The 25,818-nt window shown below is 36.9% G+C and overlaps 1 protein-coding gene across 3 annotated transcripts in view; it reads right to left on the bottom strand.

Annotated features, from left to right (window-relative positions):
* Positions 1-221: 221 nt before the first annotated feature.
* The window catches only part of LOC105033043 (uncharacterized), a 34,258-nt gene continuing 8,661 nt past the window's right edge, over positions 222-25,818 (bottom strand). Inside the window, exons 2-6 of one of the 3 annotated variants that reach the window (XM_073260895.1) lie at positions 12,057-12,664; positions 7,485-7,620; positions 6,674-7,393; positions 4,606-4,807; positions 222-656 (exon numbers count right to left, since the gene is read on the bottom strand). In XM_073260895.1, the coding sequence (XP_073116996.1) occupies positions 631-656; positions 4,606-4,807; positions 6,674-7,393; positions 7,485-7,619 (1,083 nt within the window). In that variant the 5' untranslated portion in view covers position 7,620; positions 12,057-12,664 and the 3' untranslated portion in view covers positions 222-630. Of the gene's footprint in view, positions 657-4,605; positions 4,808-6,673; positions 7,394-7,484; positions 7,621-12,056; positions 12,665-19,387; positions 20,222-25,818 lie in introns of those variants that run through there. The other 2 variants (XM_029261201.2, XM_010907689.2) reach the window with 2 other exon arrangements.

The following is a 25,818-nucleotide window of genomic DNA, read 5'->3' on the forward strand; positions in this document are numbered from 1 at the left end:
TATCATATTAGCTGAAATCTCAGGAGATATCAGTTTATATTGCCTGATAAATATCGGACTGGCAAGTGCCTGGAATAATGATACAATCAGGTATGCTCGAAACGTAGAAAGTCTTGGTATTAAAAAAAACAGAGAGAGATGCATAAGTTAGAGAGAGTAAATAACTGCATCAATAACTCTTGCCAGTGGTATACTCCAAAGAAGCATTCAAATGAGAGCACTTGGAAGAAAACAGCATGGCTGGCGGATATGCTGCGAGAACATGTGATCTTGAAAACTGGACAAGCATAATTACTGTCAAATGTTTCATTTTATCATACAAAAGAAACAGACCAAATCCAAATACAGGCATACAAACTATTAGAATGCCAAATCATAAACAAACCCACAAAAGTAGCAGGATTCTTAGAGCATCTGCCAGGAACCACTTATGTTGATATGTCTGAGACTGCTGTTCTGCTCCCTTCATGATCAGGCATTGAATAGTGACTGGCTGCTCCTCTTGCCAAACATGGGAGATGGCTGCTCTCACTTAGAGGCCACCAGAGAGATCAGAATGCAATGTCATCACATTTTCCAATAACCATGAATAGGATGAAAAGGGAAAAATACCAAAAGTACATATACTATTCAAGCAGCACGAAATGCAAAGAAGCCTGAAAAGAAAAAGGATAAAGTTAAAGGACATGAAGAAATTTCAAAAGAAAAATAATCAAAAAATTTATTAGCATGAAATTTAAATCATATGAAACAATAACAAACTTTTGCAAGAATATTCTATGATGTAATACAGCATAACCCTGAGTCAAGAAGATGAATCTCATTTTGGAGAAGAAATTATAAATTATAAATAAACCACTAGGGAGGAAAAGCCTTCTGGGAAATCTTAGCAAGGAAATGTTATTTGTTCATCCTGGTACGATGTTTATATGGCATATAAATTGATATGGCAAGTTCTTCATTCATGCACCATATCAAGTTATCAACTGAAGCCTATAAGCCTAACCTGCTCACCATTTCACTAGATAAATACTTACTGAATCAGCTCTCACGTCATAGAATCAAATTCCAAAATAGTACTATATAGAGTTAGGCTGGAAGACTTTGGAGAGCATTTGGCTCCAATGCTTCCTAATGAAAATAAATGAAAGGCCTTTCAAAATGAAAATAAGTATCGTTGATTGTGATCTACAATATATAAAACAGCTAGAAACCAAAATGTCTTTGGAACAGAAGGAAACAAACAGCAATACAACATGGCAAGCTTGTTTTGCTGTCATCATATCAGTGATCTGCAAGTTCTGAGTCTCTCAGTGATCCTTCATTTACACATGCACCCACCAATGTCTACTCTATACCAGGAATAAAGATGAGTGATTTGAAGCATAATCATTTCTTATCATAATAGCCATAACATTAACTCAGAAAATGTTCAAAAATGTAGATTACAGCTGCCACACGTGGACTTCACAAACATTATATTCATGAACATGCCTCGAACAACTTACAGTAGCCAAAGGTCTGAATTGTTCCTTCTCATCTTAACTTCTTGTGAAATGAAAGCAACACTAACTCTAAATAAGTGTCCTATAACACATTATTTGACATCACTGCAATCTTTTGTTTTTAACAAACTTGAAAACTGAAACTTTACTTTGTTTATGGTCTTTTCTAAATTTTAAAAATGTCAACATGCTTGGTACAGTTGATTACTTTTCAGACAAACAAACTATTATAAGCAATGGTGATGGCAGTAACAGTGATGGTGTTGGTTGTGGCCATGGTGGTGGTCACAACAGCCACAGCAGTGGGTAGGCGGTAGTGGTGATGGTGATGACAATGATAATGGCAGGAATTATGATGGCAGTGGTGGTGGTCATGGCAGCTGCTAGTGTAAAATAGAACATATTTCTCATTTCGAAAAAAAAAAGGGATGAAAGGCCATTTTTACTAGCTTTCATTTTCTCAAAAAACAAAAACAGGAGTTTTTCAAAAAAGAAAAACAAAAAAAGGAAGCTAGTTTGCAAAACAAGTTTTTGGTCTTGGTTTTCATACTTTAGATTTTACAAATTGAAAACCAAAAAGTGCAATAGTACCAAATAGGACCTAAAAAATGCACACAATGCATATTGCAAATTGCAGATTCTTTTTTCTTTTATATATATATATATATATATATATATTATATATATATATATATAAATATATATATATTATATATATATTATATATATATATATATATCCTTCACAAATGAAATAATAGGGATTTCTTAAAAAAAAAAAAGTATTGCTAAAAATTTAATCAAATAACTCCATCTCAGAAATAATCTAACAAAATGATCTTCCTAAACTCAGCACCTCCCCACAGTGGACTTCCTAAGCCAGAAAATTGCCACATCATCATATATTTTCTCCAAGGATCTTGTAAGTCACACACTAAGTGCCTTCCTTTGCGGCATCATGAAACCCGTTTACCTCCAGATCTATTTATCCGCAGATCTCTAACTCTCACTCCCTAACCCCTGTGGGTCCATATCCATGCCAATTGGAACACTACCTTGCCCTCCTCCATTCATTTGCCTCAGCCTGCCATGACTTCAAACACCATTGATCTGCCCTCCAAGATATTCACACCCTTCCCCTCATAATTCCAACCACCATTAGGCAACTTTGCACAAACATATACATAAGAATAAGATTTGCACGCATATTTAAGTGCCTGACTTAGCAAGAGGGAAAAAAAGAAATATAGTGAGACATAGGATAAAATCTAAAATGAACTGAATTGTATATTTATCCAAATATTTATTTACGATATGTAAAAGAAAATATTAAAAGATATTGTTTGTTAAGGTCTTACAACAAACATGTTTCTCACTCAAACTTCCTAATTAACTTAAATAGATAAGAAAAATAACATTTTTTTACAAAGTTATTTCAATACCCTCATCCTTGACCAATCTTTGAAAAGAACAAATGCTCACTTTCAATATCAAAATGGAGGATCAAAATCATTGTTGGAAGAGTTCAACCTCTCCAACCAATCTTTAGAAGTGACAGCCAAAGATTTAGTTCCTGACATATATCCAATTTTGGCAGGTATTCAACATGAATTTTTGGAGTTGGAGACAAGTGTCTAGGTAATATAGCTGCTAGGCTGACCTCCTCCATGCCACCATTGTCTCCCTTCTTGATTTCAGCCTTCCTCCCTGCCAATGCTCTTCTATTATTCCTTCCAATGGCTACCATCCTACCTTCCTCCTACCTTCTGTTCTTCCCCATCTCATTCCCACAATTGCTAGCCTACTCTTTTCCCTACTATTGTTCTTCCCTCTTGATTTTTTAAGACCACTTGCCTACTGCTGGGCCTCTTCTTCTTTTCAGCCTACCCGCCTCGCCAATTGCTCTCCCTCATTTCAGTGACTGCCATCTTGCCCCACCTCCTGTTGCCAGGCCATCATTTAATTCTAGTCATGCTTGCCTTGCACATGATTGCCTGCACCATGGTCATTTGCTTACTTTGGGCATTGCTTCTTGTGGAAAGAGGATTCACTCTTAGTCAATCAAAGAGTTCTCCCGTAGGTATGAAATTTTCTAAGTTGGATCATTAGGTTTTGTTTGTTCTCTGGCCATTAGGACCAATATTGAGGGGAAAAGGACAAGGAAACCAAAGTTTCAAAAAATGGGGTTCGGGGGGTGGGGGGGGGGGGGGGGGAAGAGCAGTTTGAGGAGATATGAGAAAACTGAAAACCATACATTGCCTTTTCTAATTTGTTATTTAGTAATGGGGCTTAAAGCATTTTCAGTATTTTGCCCAATTAGGATAGCAAGCCTTGAGAGACCAAGTTTATGTTAAAATCTCAAATGCATTGGACTATTTGATACCAAGTGTCTCCTCAAAAACAAAAAATAAAAAAACAACCCTCTCCTCTCTCTAGAACTATCCACGTTGCATTTGTTCTTATATTTCCTTCGACATATATACATGGAATGGGCTGAAAGTTGATGGATGAAGTTGGTGTTGGCTATACTTTGAGGCTCTTCTTCCCAACTATGATGCATTTGATAGTAGCACAAGTGGAAAGAAGATCTCTCCCTTTCTCTCTCTAATCCATTTGTCTTTCTCTATCCATCAAAATCAGGTTTTGAGAGCACAAGCAAGGAAACTAATCAAGCCCACATAAAGGACTGATAAAAAAAGTCATAGAAGGACAGAATAATATAAAATATAAGGGATTTTTTTCACATGAAATCTAGTTATGCATTAGCCAGGTATGCCAACATATGAGGGGCCGACCAAGATAAGGTTATTTTTGCTAAATAATCCAAGGAGAAACCATTTAGAAAATATTTAAATAATGATATCACTATGAAAAGAAGACCACAAAAAATTTTGAATGCATATGCTTTATTTGTCTTTAACAATACATTAAGCTTATTTTGTGACATATATTCCAACATAAGGTAAATAATTTAATCCATCAACCCATAATATGCATTGCCTTGAACAAACAAGATAATATCAGCTATGTTAGAACTAGTGAGATCGGTACAAGATCTGGATGGGGGAAAAAAAAGAGACATCTTGCAGCACCACACTCACCAAGAACAGCCAGTGTAACCAATATTGCTATTGCTATGCGAACTCGAAATCTGCTGTTAAGGATAACAAATTGAGACCTCTGATATCTCTTTCGAATAGCTTCTAGCCAGCTATACAATTGCAAAGTACATGTTAGGTCTTTTACTTTTGATCCCTCACAGATTCTAAAACTGGGAATCCAGCCTGCTGCAAGGTTCCTACCCTGCAAAAATAAACAGGAATTTTAAGCAGATGTAGATCGCCAAAACAGATTCAGGAACAAGACTTGTAAGTTGTAACCACGTAATCCAGCTCAACCAGTTAAGAAATATATGATAAAACAAGCATTCTCTCTATATTCATTATCAGATTCAAGAGTCCATCACTTCTACAAAACTCCAAGGATTCCTCTTAATGTAGATAATGATACTAGTCTAAAAATTAAATTGGCAGGGAATTAAATACAAACTTGAATGACTAGAATCAGTGCTCTTCCCAGGTGATTTAATATTATCACAGGAAGTTTTGTATTCAGATATGCCAACTGAAGAAACAAGAATAACTGCTGCTATTCCTATATAATGGTGAGTGTACAAGAATAAAACCTACAAAGTAAACTGACATGCAAGTAACCAAATGGTCCAATAATAGGAAGTCTTCATCCAAGTGTTTTTTTTTTTTTTAAATGAATAATATAATGCTGCTCTAGATTTGGGTCTACTAGTATTACGTAGACTAGAATAGGGGCACAAAATGCTACCTTCTTATTAACACCTTTGGGTTTCTCATGTTTTTCTTAGGGTTCATAACAGTCTGCATTAAGCAGAATAGAGAATATTATGAATAAGCACTTTCAAAAATTATACAAGTGATTTGATAAGTTGGGGATTTTCCCTTTAAAATTGATTGTAATTTCTAGTTTAGCACTATGTAGTTTTGTTTAGTATTTTTTTTCCTTCTTTTCTTGACTTATTTATTTCACAGGGTGCTTGGGGACGGGGGTGGTCAGGGATTGTCAATCCATTAAGGGCCTATTTGGGAAATCCATCAGGATTGGACTGGAATTCCCATAGGAATCAGGCCTGTTGGCCTGCTCAGCCCATATTCTTCTAAAGACCCATCCTAATCTTAGCCTAAATCCCATTTGTGGGCCTGTTGGTCTGCAGGAAGAAAAAAAAGACTCAATCCTTCTTTTCCCTCCCATAAGATTTGGACTAGGGAGTAATTGGGTTGATATGGCCTGCCCAAAATAGACTGCCCACTCCATGATTTTTTTTGTTTTTATGTCAACTAAAAAAATATGCATGAACATAGTGTTCTATGATTTGGATGAACAAAATTGATTTCTAAATTCAGGTCTGAATTCATGTAAAACTATTGCTCTATAAATCTCATGATGCAAAGGACCATGTTGTCAGGAGATGCACCTGATTGTTACATTTTGAGAAAGCAATACAAAAATAGGTTCAAGGATATCCTATCAAGCATCAGTGGAACCAACTAATTGTAAAACTATAGTAGTTGTCCATCAACATGCATAACTACGGATTGACAGCCCACAAGCAAAATCTTGAGCCAATATTATGAGGATACAATCACAATTTAGAAAGATGCAAAGAAAGCATTCACATAGGCTTGTTACATCCTGCTTCACTCAAAGCTTTCCAAAAGGACTATGTTTTGTTTACCTCAAGCATGCCAATTTGTGACATATAAACATTGCAGTAGCTATCAGACCAAAGTAATTATCTCATAGTTGCTGGCTATTAGTAATGCAATAGAAGATAGAACCAATGTCACAAGCAAGAATCCATTCTGCAGCCCATTTAAATTTTCAATGATACCTATAGACAACAAACTACATAGTTAAACAGGCAAGTTCATTCTCACCATCAAAGCGGATATCATATTTCACCACAGTCAACTGAATGCAAGTACAAGATCCTAGCAAACTTGAAATCCTACATCCGGGGCAGGTTTATTTATTGCACCAATTCAACATCTACATTTTACACTTAATCAATTCCAATATTATACCTTAAAGTATTACTTAAACAATTGTCCATCCAAATAATGACAAAACAGATACCTGTTCAGCTGAAGATATGCTGATTATGGAAGGTGTCATTCTCACTTCAGCCTCCACTGCCTCTCCATCCTTCCTCCTCTTTGTAAAGCTCCCTTTTGTATTATTTGCAAGCCAGAAATTCCTCAAGAACCTCCAAAAAGATCCCCTTAATCGGTTCTTCTGAGGATAGCATTTTCCACCTGGATCACCAACTTCCATATCGTATGCCCCTGTGCCAGCATTTACCTCTCTGCAGTTTACTATAAAAGAACCCTGGACGGCAGCTGGTGTTTCTATTTCTCTTTGGGAATAGCTCGATCCAACTTTCCGTAGCATATTATCCTTTGAGGAATCATAACCATGGTTTGAATATTTCTGACCATTCATTGGAAAGAGTTCAACTTCTTCAGTTTTAAGTTCAACTATTGCATCACCATCTGTGGTTGAATCAAGAAACCTTCTCATAATGCTACTTCCAGAGTCATAATGCAAATGGTGGTCCCTAGAATCACCCCCAGAAAGAAACAATGCTAATCCATCTGTATCTTGTTCATTTAAATTCATAGATTCAAAATTTCTGTTAATATCTTCCGCTGATGAGTCATCCAAACTTCTCTCGACCTGAACTATTTGTTCCCTTATTGCTCTGGTCAATTGTCTGAATTTAAAAATTGCATTTTCCCTTGAATTTGACTGATCAGATAATGCAGCTAAATTAACTGCCCTCTCAAAGTCCTCCAACTGATTGATGGAGAAAAAAAACCCAAATAAACTCCATGTAGTCAAAAATAATGCGTGAAAGTTCATATCTGAGATGTTCAAATCGTCTTACCTGCCATCTGGTTGTCTCAAGAGCAGTGACAAGATCTCTCCTTTGATATCGTACTGAACTAAGAAGCTTAGTATCTGAAGGATCCCCTTGCAAAAGTTTATTTTCATGCAACAGCATCCGAAAGACCGACTCCATCCTGAACATTCAGCAAAGAAGAAGTTTTTATTTTTTAGTCCCGAAAAACAGTGCATTACTCTAGGCTCATAAAAAAAAATAAAAACGGCTCCCTTAAAGCCTACAATGCATTTTTGTGAACCCCTAAAGAAAATTAAGGTTTTAATTATTCAAACCAATGACTGCATGTGTAATAATGGGGAAAAAATTAATAACATTAACAATAAAAGGATAAAGAGAATATGAGCTGAAGAAAACTGCGAAATGACAATTTCAAAAAATTGGTTCAAGGGCCTTTTCTTAAGGTTAACTTGCCACTCTAAGCTCCCTTTTTCTTACATAATTACATAGCAATTGGAACCCAAGCTTTGTAGTAAACATTCCAGCTTATACAGAGTTAACAAGATGTTAGAACTTTATTTAAAAAATATGATCAAGAGCATTTTATTAATATCAATGTCAAGGTCAATCTGTGACATCTGATTTTCCTTCAGATCCGTTATATTGTATATAAAACTCTAATGATATTTCTAACAGTTAAATGTAAATTAAGAGTACAAAGGAAAAATTACTTTGTTTAGTTTTTAAAAGAGATTGAAGTAGATGGGAGTCTTCTCGAATGGGATAGATAGCAGCATAGAAAGAAACTATAGTGAATGTCGTGGAATTGAATATTTAAGAGCATAATTTTAAGTCCTGACAAGATGAGGGGCATCTTGGCCATCCATACTGTTTTTATGAGAAAACATGACTTGGACAAGTTCGGGACTTCAAAATCTATCCATGCGGGGAGATAAGAAGAAAGAGGAAAGGGAGAAAAGAAGGAAAGATGAAGAAAGGGAAAAGTGAAAGCAAAGAAGAAGGAAAAGAAAAGAAAGGAAAGGAACAAGAAAAAGAAAAGAAAACAAAGAAGGTAAAAGAAAAAGACAGAAAGAAAGGAAAGAAAGAAAAAAAAGAAAGAAAAGAAAGAAGGAATAAAGGGAGAGAAATGAGAGATATCTACCGGAATGCATGACCAAGACCATTGCTAGGATAGAACAGGACAGCGAGAAGTCCATTCCATAGAGAAACTAGGACACTCTCATCTCACAGGATTTAAAACCTTATTTAAGAGAATGGAAGTAATGACAAAGGAATTTTTTTTGTTTTCTTTTTCTTTGTTGGGTGGGGGCCAGAGGGGTGGGAGGATGGTGGCTGGGGATGTTAAGGTTGGGCAATCTGCTTGGTAGGGAAAGGAGATACATCTAGAGCAGCCAAGACATTGAGAAGGTATTGTGGCATGATGAGTTTGTTGAGAAGTATAACTATGGAGGATATGTGAAGAGGTGTATTAACATGGAGGGTCAAAATGCTCCTAGCTGAGTCTTCATCCAATAAATTGGCAAGTAACGAGGACTTCTGAAAAATTCTTTGACTGCAGATTATATCATTCTCGTTTTACTTGCATTCTTGAAATATCACAAAAAAGAACAAAAAGGCTTGTTAACTCGTCAAATGACATAGAAAATTTTTTTACTCTAACCTTTTTTCTTTAACAAAGGATTAGCCTAACCATCTAACATGCCATATACAAGAAAGGAATCAGATTTTGTTTTAATTGATTTCTATAAGCTTTACCGTTGCAATCTGCAAAAGAAATTATAGATTTCTTGTATGGACACTGTATGACAAGTTGCAGACAACAAGACAAAACACACTAGAAAATAATGGAGAAAAAATAAGAGAAAAAGAACAATAGTGGCACAGGTTGTTTGGCATTTGGCCTGTCCTTGGAGAGAGCAAAGAGAGAATTTCTATTTCCCTTTTTAGGTTTTCTGAATTCTGATTAGTGATTTCCACTCCCTTTTATCACATTCTCCATTTTTTTTCATTTATTTAATTTCTGATTAACAGTGTATTAATGTGTTTGGTAATATGTTCTGTTTCAATCTTCTTTTCAAGTTATGTTTTGTATATATTATGTTTCATGTAGTTTTGTGCCCAGTCTTTTTTACTGTGCTGATTTCTTAGTTTACATTTTTATGTACTCAATTTCTGATTGACAATGTCTTAGTATATATAATTCATAAAGTATGTTTCCATATCCTAGTTACAACTCTATTGTACAGACCTAGGCAGAGTTTGAACGTTATAGTTGTTATAGAGGTTATAGAGTTTGTATTATTTATTTTTGTATTCTATGTATTATTTTTTTTTTGTATTCTATGTATCTAATTCCAGGTTTAAATGGCATTGGAGGGCTCATCACCAAAATGCAACAAAAAAGATATAGGATGGAAATATAAACCCAAGATATAGACCCAAATGCTGTTACATGTTTATTTTGTGAAAACGTCACAAAAGAGTGGGATTTTCCAAGCAAAGCAACACCATTTGGGGAACATAAGAATGTGAAGGCTTGTCTAAAATGTCCTCCACATTTTAAAGAAGAGCTAGAATGCTACATGGCTGAAAAGAAGAATTTGAAACAGGACTATGATATGTTGCCAGACTATGATGATCATGAAAATATGATTGAAATTGATGTGGATGATGGAGATCAAGTTATTTCTCATCGAAAAGTTAAAAAGGTGATCACGATCAAATAGCAAGCAGCCCAAGTCAAAATAGCCAAGGAAAAAGGGACTGATGAATGCCTTTCTTACCAAAGAAACTGGAAGAAGTAGTTGCACTTCATAAAGCTGGAAAGTTGAAGCAAACTATCATTACTTCATATGACAAAAATACAAGAGAGAAAAACATGAGTACATTGCTTGATTCTTTTACCAAGCAGAAATCCCATTCAATTGTGCTTGTCTAGATAGCTTTACATGGATGATTGAAACTATTGGACAATATGGTTCAGATCTGAAACCTCCGTGTTATCATGAACTAAGTGTGTCATTCCTTGAAAAGGAGGTAGCTTATACGGTGGACTTAATGAAAGATCCCAAGGATGCTTGACAAAGCATGGCTATCCTCATCTATGATGGTTGTACTGAAAGAAAGAAGAGAACTTTGATAAATTTTTTGGTGAACTTCCCTGCTGGAACAATGTTTATTCGATCAGTTGATGCATCCTCTTATGTGAAAACTGGGAAAAGCTGTTTGAGCTGCTTGACAAAATGGTGAATAATATTGGTTCATCAAATCTTGTCCAAGTGATAACTGATAATGGGTCAAACTATGTCTTAGTTGCTAAGTCCTTTTTCAGTCTAAGACGTACTACAAATTCATCAATTATTGGTGCTAATTTATTACTTTATTGTTGAGCCATAGGAAAATTATTGGCAGCGAAGTAGCTGAATTTTTGTTAGTGCTAATTTATTGCTTCATTTATCTTATATACTTCCTGAGTTTGTTATCAATCATTGCCTTGCTTTCTTCAGGCAAGTGCCTTTTCGGCATCTAGCACCTCCAGTGATATGGGGGTCCCACTGCCTTGAGGGCATCTTTTGCTTTTGACAACACTGTCTTCTTGAAAATTAAGATGAACAAACCTCATACCATGTAGGCCATCTCCTATGCACACAAACAAGAAGAGAAGCTTAATGATGTGACCACAGCCGCAACAAAATTGGGAGCAACCAACCACTTGAGACAACTCCTGAAGGCCCTTACAAGACCACCTCATGCAGCACATTTGCCCAAAATCGACACAAGATCATGGATCACATGGCAAAATGCAAATATCGGCATTGTGATGAGAAATGGCAAAACAGACACAAATGCAAGAAAAAATGTCTTGTGATCGAGCCCATCGAGGATCATGAGGAGACTAATGACCAAAGCAAACAATCAAGTGATGATGGTACTGATTCAGAAGGTAATGATGAGGTTAATAATGATTCAATGGCTGCTTCTGTTCATTCCTTGTAAGATACTCCAACCACAAACAATGTGGGTGAATGGATACATCAAGCATCAATCTCTGAGAGTCTTGATAGATTCGAGAAGCACTAACAACTTTCTAGATTCAAGTATGGCTAAATGGCTCAAGCATCCAGTGGAGCAAGCCTCATGTTTTGAAGTCAATGTTACTGATGGAAGATCATTAACCAGCTCAGGAAGATGCTTCTACATCAATGTTTCCTTGCAAGGATGCAAGCTCACTACCAATTTCTTTTTATTGCCATTGGATGGATGTTTTCTAGTTTTTGGGGCACAATGGCTACACACACTTAGAGATATCACTTGGAGTTTCTCTTGACTTGTTATGCACTTCATGGTGGATGGAAAGCTCATCACTGGCATTAAAGGCAAGGGAAGAGAGAGCCTGATTACCGAAGGAAATCTAGGTGATTCGGCATGCAAAATTCATCTCATGAATATGGCGCAGCGGAAAGCACATATGAAAATCTTTTTCATACAAAAACATGCAGATCTAATCTATATCACCTAAAGATCGATTAACATGCATAAATAAATTTTAAACATAGATTTGAAATCAGAAATAAAGAGGGAATGAAGATCGATTACCTTAACCGCTTTCCCTTTTCTTACTCGGATCGGATCCTATGGATGCCCGGAGTTTGTCGGAGCCACACACATGCCCGGCCTCTATTGGTATCCACACGGAGACAATCTGATCAGAGCACCGAAGCCACCGGAGTGCTAGCACCTTGCAGACATTTAGATCTCGAAGAACAGGGCTGCAGCATGAACCCTTCGCGCTGATCTGACGGGATCTAAACCGGATGCCAAGAAGAGGAAGAAGAACCCTTTCTTCTTCTCTTCCTCTCTCTCCAATCTCTCTACCATATCTGGAGGTTGTGGGGCATGGAGATGGAAAGAAGAGGGAGGAGAGAGCAAAGAATAGAGATTTTGCGGCAAAGAAGAAACCTAATCTCTAAATCACTGCATGCCAAGCTTTCTCCCTTTTGTTTTGTCGCACAAAACAAATTCTCACGCCCAAACCTGATATGATCTGATTCCCTTCAAGATAAGGATAACCTTAATTTAAATCAAATTCAAATAGAGAAAGAATCTGGATGAGAGATAGTCCCAGGGAGGTGGTTGGCGCCTCCTTTACTTCACACGCGCAAGGAGCAAGGGGCGTGCGTCTTCACGCGCACCCTCCCTCTTTTCTGCATGAAACAAGAGAGAGAAACCTTGGGAAAGGTTAGATGGCTTCTTGGTTCAATCTGGTTTCAAATTGGGTTCGATTTGAATCTGATTCAAGTCTGATTCGAATCAAATTGAAAAAGCTATCAAACCTGATCTAATCAGAATTGCAATCCAAGTCCAACTTTGGATAACTAAACCTAATTAGCCTTCAGTTAAGTCAAGCTCAATTAAATTAAATCTGATTTAAATTAAGTAGGACTTGATCCATAATTTAATCAGGTCCAATTACATTGCAACACTTGCAATTAAGTCCCTCATACTAATAATTAACCGTTACTAAATTTGTAACTCTTATAAATTAATTTAAATCATCAATCCAATTGATAATTTGATCAAGATCCAAGCTATCGATCAGGACGAGCTCCTTTTATGTGTGACCTCCATCGCAATATCATCGAAACTCCTTTCGATGGATTGGAACAATTCCAACTCACTCCAACAAGGATCGTTGATCCGAAAATGATCCTAGTGAGTTCTCACAATCCACCAGTGACGCCTAACAGCATGTAATGACAAGCCACAGAACAGAAAGATAAATTTCTTAATGTAGTTACCATGTGATCAAGTTCTTCTATCAAGTCCCGATAGGATGCAGATCATGGAACCTCGTCAAATCCTAAACATCCGTCATATGCCAGACTTAATTAGCTCGAGTCCAATCATGAATCTCACGAAATCTCCTTTCCATAATCATGCTACTGTGGCTACAGATTTATGGACTCAACTTCTTAGGTTGTATAGGACTACTCCTCAACTACTAAGGCCGATAGATCTCCTATAAGTGCACTCCTCCTATAGTGAACCTACTGCAGCCCAGGTCCACTACAAGGGCCGATATGGCTAGAGACATGTTTATGTGTAGTCAAACTACAACAATCCCACTGTGAGCAGCCGAGGTACTGTAGGTCAAAGAATCACTCACACAACTACATCAAGAAGTCACTGATGAATGAGTAGGCATCCATGTGACTTTTTGTTTTTGATCATGTTCAGTACCGTTGTTCTCTAACAACCACCTGTACTCTCACTTCAGTATCTCCACACTGTAGACTCAAAATTCATCTACCAAAAAAGAAAACGATCCATACACCAGTCTAGTCGGATCAATTACTGTCCTCATGATGATCATCAACTGAGAGCAGTTTAGGAATTAATCTATAATGACATATGTTTTAAATTATCAACTCTTGAGAATATGTATCATTGACCATTAACTCCTTGAACGATTCTAGGACACATTACTCTAAAATAAAATAATTGTCCATAATTTTTAATTTCAATAAATCAAGTACAAACTTATGTCCTGAAAAATTATAATGTGTCAGCCAACAATTAACTTTCCAGATCACACATCTAACAATCTTCCGCTTGACCTAAAGTCAATTTGCCCAAACCTAGGTCCCACCTTCTCAAGATGGATTTTATTCTTTTAGCTAGCTAGATGGCTTTGTCAGTGGATCCACCACGTTTTCATGAGGTCTACTCTCTTCACCTTAACATCTTCCATGTCGAGTAGTCGCATATTATAAAAAATCCTCTTTTCCATGTGTTGGGTGTTCTAGTGAGACCAATACTCCATTAGCTAAGGGCTATGGTGCCAATATTATCACTATGATGACATCTCATGACATGAATTGCAACAAAGATACTTAGACCATAAGATTTTACCTAGCACCTTTGAAAAATGATGACTAACTTAGCTTCCTGCAATGATTGGTTATTTGAAACTCATCCAATCTACCAAATCCCATATTGCACACATCTTGATGTAAACTCTCTACCATCAGTGTCGGACACAAAATCTAAGCATGTGTACCCATAAATCCCGTAATTTAAAATTCTCTTTCAAAAATCAAGAACAAATCCATAATGCTCATCTAGTACTTAAAGATGTTCTTCACAACTATCTGATGTCATACACCTGGATTCAATTGATTTCTGCTTATGACGCTCACAGCAAGATGAAGTCAAGTACATTGCATGGCACTCATGAGACTCCCTATAGCCGAAGTATAAGGGATCTAGCTCATGAGCTAAATATCCTCAAATGTGTTTAGACACATCTTCTTGGAGAGATACATGCCTTGCCTAACGGGTAAAATCTCCTCTCAGAGTTTTCATGCTGAACCTCTTCAACACCTCCTTTATGTACTTTATCTATGAAGGGCCTAGCATCCTATCAGATCTATCTCCACAAACCTTCAATCCAAGATGCTTTCCCTTGATCTTTCTAGAGGATCGATTTGACAACCAACTCTTGATCAAAATCAACATGGGAACAACTTTTCCAATCAGGAGAATCTCATCCTCCCACTGACCCATTTGAAAACTCAAGATTCCTCCTTATTTTTGATGAAATCAAACTATTTGATTGCATCAATCAACTCTGAGATGCTTGCATTAATCCAAAAATGGATCCATGCAACTTGCAGGTTTTGTGATCTCTATCACCGGAAGTAAAAGCCATCAAACTGCTCCAGGTGGATATCCTCCCAAGATATCTATTAAAGAAACAGTTTTCATATCCGTCTGCATCTAATTCTCTTTTGTAGATCCATTTACACCCAATGGGTACAATACCCTCTAGTAGATCCACTAAGATCAAAATTGGCTAGAATGCATCAAGTGAACCTTTGACTTTATTGTTTCCATTCATTTCTTGAAATTGATGTTATACAATTCCTCATCATAAGTCTTAGGATCAACTATTTGATCCCTATCTCTTACAAGGAACACTTCCTCTGCATCCTCTGAAAGCATACCCAAGTATCTTTCATAAGGATAGGAGACCTTACTAAATCTACGAAGTGGTAGAGGTCCTACACTAACTGGTTCAGAATGAATAGATACAACTAGATCTCCATCTGATTGTTCTTTAAAGACTCTTTGAGATCAATTTCCTCCCACAACCACCATCTTAGGTAAACTAATTTCCTAAAATATGGTATGACGGATCACAATCACATTGTGGTCCATTGGAAAGTACAATTAGTATCCTATTCAAGAGATTAAAGTATGTCCCTAAAAGAGTAAGGGTTAGCGAGTAAATCTCATTATGGATCGAACCATATCCAATAGGATCTTAATCCTTCTTTCCGATATCCCGTTGAGCTTAGACGAACCAGGAGGAGTCCACTGTGAGATTGTACTGTTTTCATGAGATAATCCCGAAATTCTCAATAAGGTATACATCTCCTCGATCCAATCGAAGAACCTCAAGGGATTTTCCATCAAATGGGCATGTATGTAGTGGTCCTCTCCTCATATCCTACAAGAGTTAGTTTGGTCAATTTTCCTTGAAGGCAGGATCCACAAACTCAGAATTTACTATCTCCAAGTTTGTATATCTTGTCTTCTTCAAAATGACCTCACTTAAGGTACCATATATATATCTGGGTTTATCTCATCCGTAGATTTTTCAGATCCTATGGCATACTCATTGTCCGAATACATCAACATACAAATATATCTGACATACCTTCACAAAATGTGTCACCCTTCTTCTTTTGGTTATCCAGGTAGGAGGATAATTCTCATCTAAGTGGCCATCAATACTACAGTGAAAATACTTTCCCTTGCCTGATGTCTTCTCCTTGAGAATATCCTTCCTTGGCTCATTCTCCTGTGGACCTCTTGTTCTAAGAGACTTTCTCCTGAAACCAGATTTTCCACAGTAAGAACACAACCCCTAGAACTTTTCAAAGTCTCCTTAATGATCACCAACATGTTCAGCAATTTTGGTAATACACTATCATTCTCGCTCATATGGCAGTATACTATAAACTGACCAAATGAACCATTAAAGAACTGCTGGATGAAATCCACTTAGTTCCTTATGCATGGTCATCTTGAACTCATAAGATCCTTAACCATTATCAAACAATGATTATGGACGGACTACTCAATGCGCAAGCCGGCTCTGCTCACCACACAACTATTGTGGGTGAGTTATCATAGCCCTGAATTCTTGATGTCCTCATACCGGCACTAAGGCCAAGATATAGCGCCTAACCTAATTAATGTCATTCGTCCATTTGTCAAGCGCCAAACGTTTCAGCAATTGGACAATTTGGTGACCCAAGAGAATCCTGATCTAAAACATACCCTAACCTACTGTAGAGTTCAGAACCATTCTGAAGCTCCTAAGTCAATTCTTTGTAGTCCTACTCGGTCAATTGGCTATATCTTGTACTTGGTCGATCAAATTGGGTTTGGATTTCAAAATAAATCAAACACTTATCAAGTCTAATACCATTAGACTAATAAAACCTAGTTTGAGTCAAACTCAAATTTGAATTTATTCAAATTAAATCTGATTTAACTTGATCAAGATCCAATCCTATTATTTGATCAAATCAAATAATTTAGCAACTATTATAATTTGAGAGTCCCAGTCCAATAGGACTCCTATCAGACTATGGGATTTGAAGCTGAGTTATGAACTGAAGAGAGAAGAAGATTCTAATTAGATGTTTGTACTATATTTTAAAATTTATTTTAGGGGCTTTAAGAAACAAATTAGACTCCCACTATTTCTTCGGATTCCAACACTCCTTGGGTTGCAAAGCGAAAACCCCTACACGAGTTAAGATTTCTAGCAGGTACTGCGGTCCCACCGATTGGCACACCACCTCATCTGACAGATCTTGGTGAATGTGTCACCCAATGGATGACAACTTTTGTTCAATGCTTCTCAAGCAAATTGCAGCAGACTTGGTCTCTAAGTCCTGAGACCTCATCTGACAAATCTTGATCTCATTCCCTAGTTAAGTCAAACCCACCATTGAATGCGAGTGAAGCCGTTATTGAACCCTTACCTGACAGATCTTGAACCCAACCCCATCTCCACTCCACATATAGAGTGGTTGCTTCTCCCTTGATACAACTGAACCACTGTATCCAGTCGAGAACAATCAACATCGGAGAGGGTACGACACTCTACAACGATGGAAGATCCTTCAATTTAATATTATTGAGAAGGTTTTAATTTAGGTCTTTTTTACATAGTCACACATATCTCATGCAAATGACTAGTCTGATTAAGATCAGCACATCTCATGTCTGACTTAACCAGATTTAGGTCAGCACATCTCATATCTGATCTAGCCTAATTCAGATCAGCACATCTCATGTCTGATCTAACGTAATCGACATAGGTGAACTCGAATGACCAAACAACCTTATTCAAGACTTGATCGACCAAGCTGGATAAGTGAGATCGGTGGAAGGGTCTGTCGATGCTTGCCTTAGATACCAACGAATTAGTCAGATAAGCATGCTCCCAATTAAAAACTACTAGTCAAAATGTCAAACTTACCTTAGACACCAATTGATCAATCAGAATCGAATAAGTCAACCTAGCTACTTGAGCTCGATCCACTAAGCCAAAATTTATCTTGAGTTAATCAACTCACATCAAATGTGAATCGATACAACCAACTACAACTAAATTTGATCTTGAGCCCCTTTGATCTAATTCTGATCAACTATTGATCAGGTTCGATCAACTGCTCAAATCGATAAGGGTTCTAATCTGATCTAATCAAAGAACCTAATTGTAGTCAATCACTAGACCTAATTTATTCAACCCACACCCAAAACCCCCATATTTTATGCAATGAATTTTAGATCTTAAATTTTTAATTTTAGATCTTTTAAATTCAGATCTTAATTCTTAATTAAGTGCATTAAAGATTTAGTTTAGATATTAAAATAATTTCATATCTAAACTACATTAGATTGTATCTCATACAACATGTTGTCCACAGTAATGAGTCGACTTGTCCTGGACTCGAGTCGATTCGTCTTTGACGAACAGAAAACCTATAAGCCTCAACCTGCACAATTGAGTCGGCTCACTTGCAAACTGAACTGACTCATCAAGATCTTGAGTCGACTCCAATAAAAATGAGTCAACTCGCCAGAAACTCGAGCTGACTTGAACAAAAATGAATCGACTCGACAGGCGTGCTAGCCATAGGTTTCATGAAATTCAATCCGATTACCAATCTGATTTGTGTGATTAAATCATTTTATGTATTAGATGATTTTAATTTTGATTAATGGTCGATCTAATTTTATCCTGGGACAACTATACAGCATAATTTAAGTTATGCCAGGGCAACCTTATGTCAAGATGATCCTAGATTAATCCTAAAGACTATGGCATACATAATAGATCTAATCTACAATCATTAATTAAAATTTTTAACATAAAAATGATTTAATCAAGATCATACACCATGCATCACATAGATTTCAGATCTAAACATCTCATGCTTCAAATCAAAATCAGATTATAATCATAATTTTCAGATCTATGCATCTTATGCATTAAGATTATCCAATACATCTCATGTATTATTAATTAGATCTAATCTAATTTTATAATCTGATCTTTTAGATCTATGCATCTCATACAATAACAGAAATCAGATCTAAAATTTATTCTATGCATGTTAAAAAATCAACGTGGCTCTAATACCACTTAAAGGAAATCTAGGTGATTCGGCATGCAAAATTCATCTCATGAACATGGCGCAGCGGAAAGCACATATGAAAACCTTTTTCATACAAAAACATACAGATCTAATCTATATCACCTAAAGATCGATTAACATGCATAAATAAATTTTAAACATAGATCTGAAATCAGAAATAAAGAGAGAATGAAGATCGATTACCTTAACCGCTTTCCCTTTTCTTACATCGGACCCTGCGGATGCCTGGGATTTTGTCGGAGCTGCCCACATGCTCGGCCTCTATTGGGATCCATATGGAGATGATCTGATCGGAGCACCGAGACCACTGGAGTGCTAGCACCTTGCAGGCCTTGCTCCTCAACTTGGATCTGGATCCTCTTCTTCTACTTCTTGAAGAACAAGGCTGCAGCACGAACCCTTGGTGCTAATCTGATGGAATCTGAATCGGATGCCAAGAAGAGGAAGAAGAACCCTTTCTTCTTCTCTTCCTCTCTCTAATCTCTCTCTTTATCAGATCTGGAGGTTGTGGGGCGTGGAGATGGAAAGAAGAGAGAGGAGAGAGCGTGGAATAGAGGTCTTGTGGCAAGGAAGAAACCCAATCTCCAAATCACCACACGCCAAGCTTTCTCCCTTTTGTTTTGTCGCACAAAACAAATTCTCACGCGCAAACCTGATATGATCTAATTCCCTTCCAGATAAGGATAACCTTAATTTGAATCAAATTCAAATAGAGAAAGAATTTGGATGAGAGAGAGTCCCAGAGAGGGGGAGCGCCAATTTCCTTCATGCGCATAAGGAGCAAGGAGCACGCATGGAGTTCCTCTTTTCAACGTGAAACAAGAGAGAAACCCTGGGAAAGGTTAGTTGGCTTCTTGGTTCAATCTGGTTTCAAATTGGGTTCGATTCGAGCCCGATTCGAATCCGATTCGAAAACACTGTCAAACCTGATCTAATCAGGATTGCAATCCAAGTCCAACTTGGATAATTAAACCCAATTAGCCTTAAATTATGTTAAGCCCAATTAAATTAAATCTGATTTAAATTAATTAACATCTGATCCATAATTTAATCAAACCTAATTACATTATAGCATTTCAAATTAAGTCCCCCATGCTAACAATTAGCAATTACTAAATTTGTAACTCTTACAAATTGATCCAAATCATCAATCCAATTAATAATTTGATTAAGATCTAAGCTAATGATCAGGACGAGCTCATTTTGTATGTGACCCCTCAGGTTCTATTCTGTCTGGTAGTGAGACGTACCGTGATTTCCATCACAGTATCATCGAAACTCCTTTCGATGGGTTGGAACAATTCCAACTCACCCCAACAAGGATCGTTGATCCGAAAACGATCCTAGTGAGTTCTCACAATCCACTAGTGATGCCTAGCAGCATACAGTGGCAACCCAGCAGAATAGAAAGATGAACTCCTAGATGTAGTTACCGTATGATCAAATTTTTCTATCGAGAGTCCCAACAGAATGCAGGTTATGGAACCTCGTCAAACCCTAAGTATCCATCATATGCCAGACTTAATTAGCTCGAGTCTAATCATGAATCTTATGAAAACTTCTTTACGTAATCACACTACTATGACCACAGATTTATGGACTCAGCCTCTTAGGTCGTATAGAACTACTCCTCAACTACTAAGATCGATAGATCCCCTATAAGTGCACTCCTACTCCTATAGTGAACCTACTGCAGCCAGCATCCACTACAAAAACTAATATGGCTAGGGACCATGTTTATGTGTAGTCAAACTACAGCAACCCCACTATGAGCAGCTGAGGCACCGCAGGTCAAAGAACCACTCACACAACTACAGCATCGAGAAGTCACTGACAAGTGAATAGACATCCATGTGACTTCTCATTCTTGATCACGCTCAGTACCGTTGTTCTCTAACAACCACCTACACTCTCGCTCCAGTATCTCCACACTGTAGACTCAAAATCCGTCTACCAAAAAGAAAAGCGATCCATGCACCAATCTAGTCGGATCAATCACCGTCCCCATAATAATCATCGACTAGGAGCAGTTTAGGAATTAATCTATAATGACACATGTCTTAAATTCTCAACTCTTGAGAATATGTGTCATTGACCATTAATTCTTTGGACGATTCTAGAACACATTACTCTAGAATGAATATAATTGCTTATAATTTTTAATTTCAATAAATCAAGTACAAACTTATATTCTGAAAAATTACAATGTGTCAGCCAACAATTGACTTTCCAAGTCACACATCAAACAATTACAATCGACAATTACCATATGGAGAAAATTCTTAATAAGGAATACCAAGTGAATCTTATGCAATTGAGAAAGATGGAGGAGCCAGCAACCACTAATATTAAATCTGAGGAGTTAGAACCACTACTTCCTGAGTTCTCTGATGTTTTTATCGAGCCTAAAGGACTACCTCCTTAATATTCCTATGACCATCAGATCCCTTTACTGCCCTGTAGTGCTCCTACCAATATTTGACCATATCGCTATCCTTAGATCCCAAAGAATGAGATTGAGAAGAGTGCTTGTCAAATGCTTCAGACAGGGATCATCCATCCTAGTGTTAATCTATATTATTGCCCAGTGTTACCAATTTGCAAGAAAGATGGAGTTGGTGAATGTACATTGATTATCGAGCATTGAATTGCATCACTGACAAAGGACATACCATATCTCAATTGTAGATGAGCTACTAGATGGATTGTTAGCCGCACCAGTTTTTTAAGCTTGATCTGTGGCTACCATCGGATTCAAGTTTATGAGGATGATATCTTGAAAACTGCCTTTCTAACACATGATGGTCACTATGAGTTCCTACCATAACTTCATAAATTCATCTAGATTTTCTTTGATGATATTCCTGTGTTCATTGCTCCAAAGATCATTTGCAACATCTTCGTACTGCTCTCAACCTCTAGGAAGCATTCTCTATTTGCAAAAAGTCAAAATGCAGCTCTGGAAAGACTGAGGTGGAATACCCTAGCCAATTGTCTCTAAGGAGGGAGTTTGATGCAGTTATTTTAATTGAAGTTTATTTCTCTATAGGGTTTAGTTCTGTTTTATGTGTTAGTCAAAATATTTAAGTCATTAAGTTCCATTCTGTTTTGACTTTTGAGTCTTTAAATGTCAGTTAAAAATATCTAGTCTTGTATTATTGAGTTTTCCTCGAAAAATGGTTAGTCAAAAATATCTGATGTGGTAGTAATGCATCCTATTTTGTTTCCCAGAGGAGGCAACCCAAGAAGGCAGGGGGGTGAATTGGGTTTCTTAAAAATAAATTTAACAACTTGTGCCAAAAAATAATTTTTAGTAGTGTTTGTGGAGTGCTTAACAAGAAATAATAATGCAACGAAAACTAAGATATAAATCAAGCAATACAATCACAAACATATAGAATTTCATCATGGTTCGGTGTTAAACTCAGCACTTATGTCACTCCTCAAGTAAACCTACTTGGGAATTCCAACTATAACCTCTTAAAATTACAGTCCAATTATTTTTTCAAGTTCATAATCCAACCCAGTTGGTTTTAACTGGATCACCAACCACAACCTTACAATCAATTGTTTTATCCTAGGCTCACAATCAATCATGATTGGTTTTTACGGAGATACTACTCGAAATATTACACCGTCCAACTTTAGACTTGGACCAACCCCAAGTTTCCAGACCCAAGAAACTTGACACCATAAAATAAATTTAGATTTGCAGAAAATAGAGTTCAGAAGCAATGAAACTCTTTTAAACATTGAAGAAGTCAGATAGATGAGCTGTTGATTGCTTGAACTTCTTCTTTAAATAGCTGAAAGGATTGAGAAAGCCTTCAATACTTTTGCACAAGAGTGTTGGCTCAGATTAATGCACTCTTCCTCTCTTTGAAGTTAAATGAATGCAGAAAGGACTGAATTAAATTCACTCTTAAATTTTTTCCACTTGCTATTTTGAATTCCACTCACTAGCTTGAAAAAATAACTCAAACTCCAAAAGCTTGTTCCCCCATTGAATCCTTCATATTTATAGTCTTAAAAATATCTGCAATTAATACTTTAACCATTAGAAGCTTAAAAATAGCCATTGAAACCAATTTAAGCATATTTTAAAAATTTTAAAAAATGAGCTATTATTCAATTAGAAAATTGAGTCGGCTCACCCAGACTCTTAGTCGGCTAACCTCCAATTTTGAATCGGCTAAGTGAAATCTCTAAGACAGCTCAATCGCAGATGCTAAATTTTTAACTTTCTATTGTTCTGTTTGCCTGAGATTGGGTTGGCTCAAATCTCTTATAAGTTGGCTAACTTGATGGCTTGTCGGCTAACTGATTTTCTGGATCAACTCATAAGACTTATTGATTTATATTGCTTTCTGTGTTCTTCTGTCTCTAGACTGAGTCAGCTATCCCTTTTCATGAGTTGACTATATGCTCCAGTCTTGGTCAGCTAAGTTGATCATAGGATCGGCCCAGAAAAATATCTTGAATCTTTACATTTCTATCTTCATCCTGAGTCTAAGACTTGATCGGCTATCCAAAAACTTAAGTTGGCTAAGACTCTATCTTAGTTGACTAAGATGAAAGCTTGATCGGCTAAAAGAGTTTCCTGAATTTTTTTTATTTGTCTTTCCCTCAGGCTAAGACTCGATCGGCTAAGCTCCTTACTTAGTCAACTCAATGACGTGCCAAGCATGCTGAAATGAATTTTAGATAGCTTTCTTTGATCAAGATTGTTCTAAGCTAGAGTTGCCTTCTCAAACATAATTTGTATCTGTATAAGCTTATTGAAAGATCCTTATAGACTAGACTTTCCTTCATAAACTTGGTTTCTTTGCTTCTAACTAAAGGGCTTTAACTTGGGAACATGAATTTTCTTAAGAGGACTTCTTTTTAAATAAACCAACTGAGCATATTGAGAAATCCTACAATCTCTCAAAAACATCATCAGTAAATATGATTTGTACACATATACCATTGACATCATCAAAATTAATTATAGGGCTAACATCTGGGACATAATCCAAAATCTTTAGTCTTTAAAGTTTGAGTCATTTAATGAGTCTTCAGTCAAAAGGTTAGTTTCCAAGGATTAATATTTACTAAGTCAATAGGTTCTGGTCTATAAATATGAGTCTTTTCTATGCAATTGGCTGAATACTAGTAATTCAATCAATTCCTTTTTGCTGGAGAATTTTGGTTTCTGTTTAGATTAGTCTCTAGTTCCAGGACCATCTAAGGAGGTGGACTCCTACATCCAATTTTCCCATCCTTACTTTATTCCTCCCTTAATTCTTATTTATCGTTCCTTTATGTAAATTATTCTTCCTAGGTTGCATCAGAGTTGCAGCAGATCCTTCAAAAATTAAGACTATGGTGGAGTTGCTGACACCAAAAACTAAAAGGTATGGTGAGGCTTCCTTAGATTGATTGGCTACTAATGAAAGTTTGTAAAGGACAATGGCAAGATAAGTGCACCACTAATCACCATACTAAAGAAGGAATGGGATCCAAAAGCAGAAGAAGCTTTTAACAAGTTGAAGCATGCAATTCCCTCTACACCAGTCCTTGCCTTGCCTGCTTCAACAAAACATTCATGATCAAGTGCAATGCCTCTGGAGTTGATATTGGAGCAGTTCTATGCATGACGAAGTGCAAAACATTCACTAGCAAGGCTCTATTAACATCTCACTTAGTGCTTCGTGTTTATAACAAAGAGATAATGGTGATTATGTATGCAGTCACTAAGTGGAGACCATAGCTCATTGGTCACCGATTTCAAATAAGAACTGGTAGTAAAAGCTTGAAATTCCTTCTATATCTAAAAATCATAAATATAGGTTGGGAAAAATGGATGAGAAAGCCATTGGATTATGATTATAAGATAGGTTATAGGAAGAGTGTAGAGAATGTGAAGGCAGATGCGCTTTCTCATCTTCCTAAACAAGCTGACATAGTTGTTATCTCAATTGCTCTATGTGGTAATTTCAAAGAGATTAGAAGGCAATTGATTGATGTTCCAACAGCACATAGCATCATCCAAAGGCTGCAAGAAGATCCAAATTCAGTATCCCAGTACACCTGGGACGACATAGACTTTAGACAAAGGTCGGCTAGTCTTAGCAACTCAATCTCAACAAAAGCCAATCCTTTCAAAGGAGTTTCATGCATCTGGTCGTTCTGGGTTCCTTCTCACTTAAAAATGCATCTCCAGGAATTTTTATTGGAACAGCATGAGAAAACATCAAGAAATTTGTTACAAAATATGAGACTTGTCGGCAAAATATAGGTGAAACAGTTGCAAGTTCGGGCCTTCTTCAACAACTTCCTACTCCAGAACAAGTATGGGCAGACATATGTCATTGATAATATTGTTCAGTTACATTGGCATCAAGGTCTATGGTTAGCAATTGGGATACAGTCTTCACCAGCAACTTTTGGAAACAACTCTTCCATTTGCAACGAACCAAGCTAAGCATGAGTACTACTTACCATCCTCAGCCAACTGGCCAAACTGAGATGGTCAACCAGTGCTTAAAGAATCATTTGCGTTGCTTTACTAGTGATAGACCAAAGGAGTGGGTATGCTGACTTCTTGGGCAAAATGGTGGTACAATACCATG

Source organism: Elaeis guineensis, chromosome 7 (assembly GCF_000442705.2).
Source record: "Elaeis guineensis isolate ETL-2024a chromosome 7, EG11, whole genome shotgun sequence".
In the NCBI taxonomy this organism is placed as follows: domain Eukaryota; kingdom Viridiplantae; phylum Streptophyta; class Magnoliopsida; order Arecales; family Arecaceae; genus Elaeis; species Elaeis guineensis.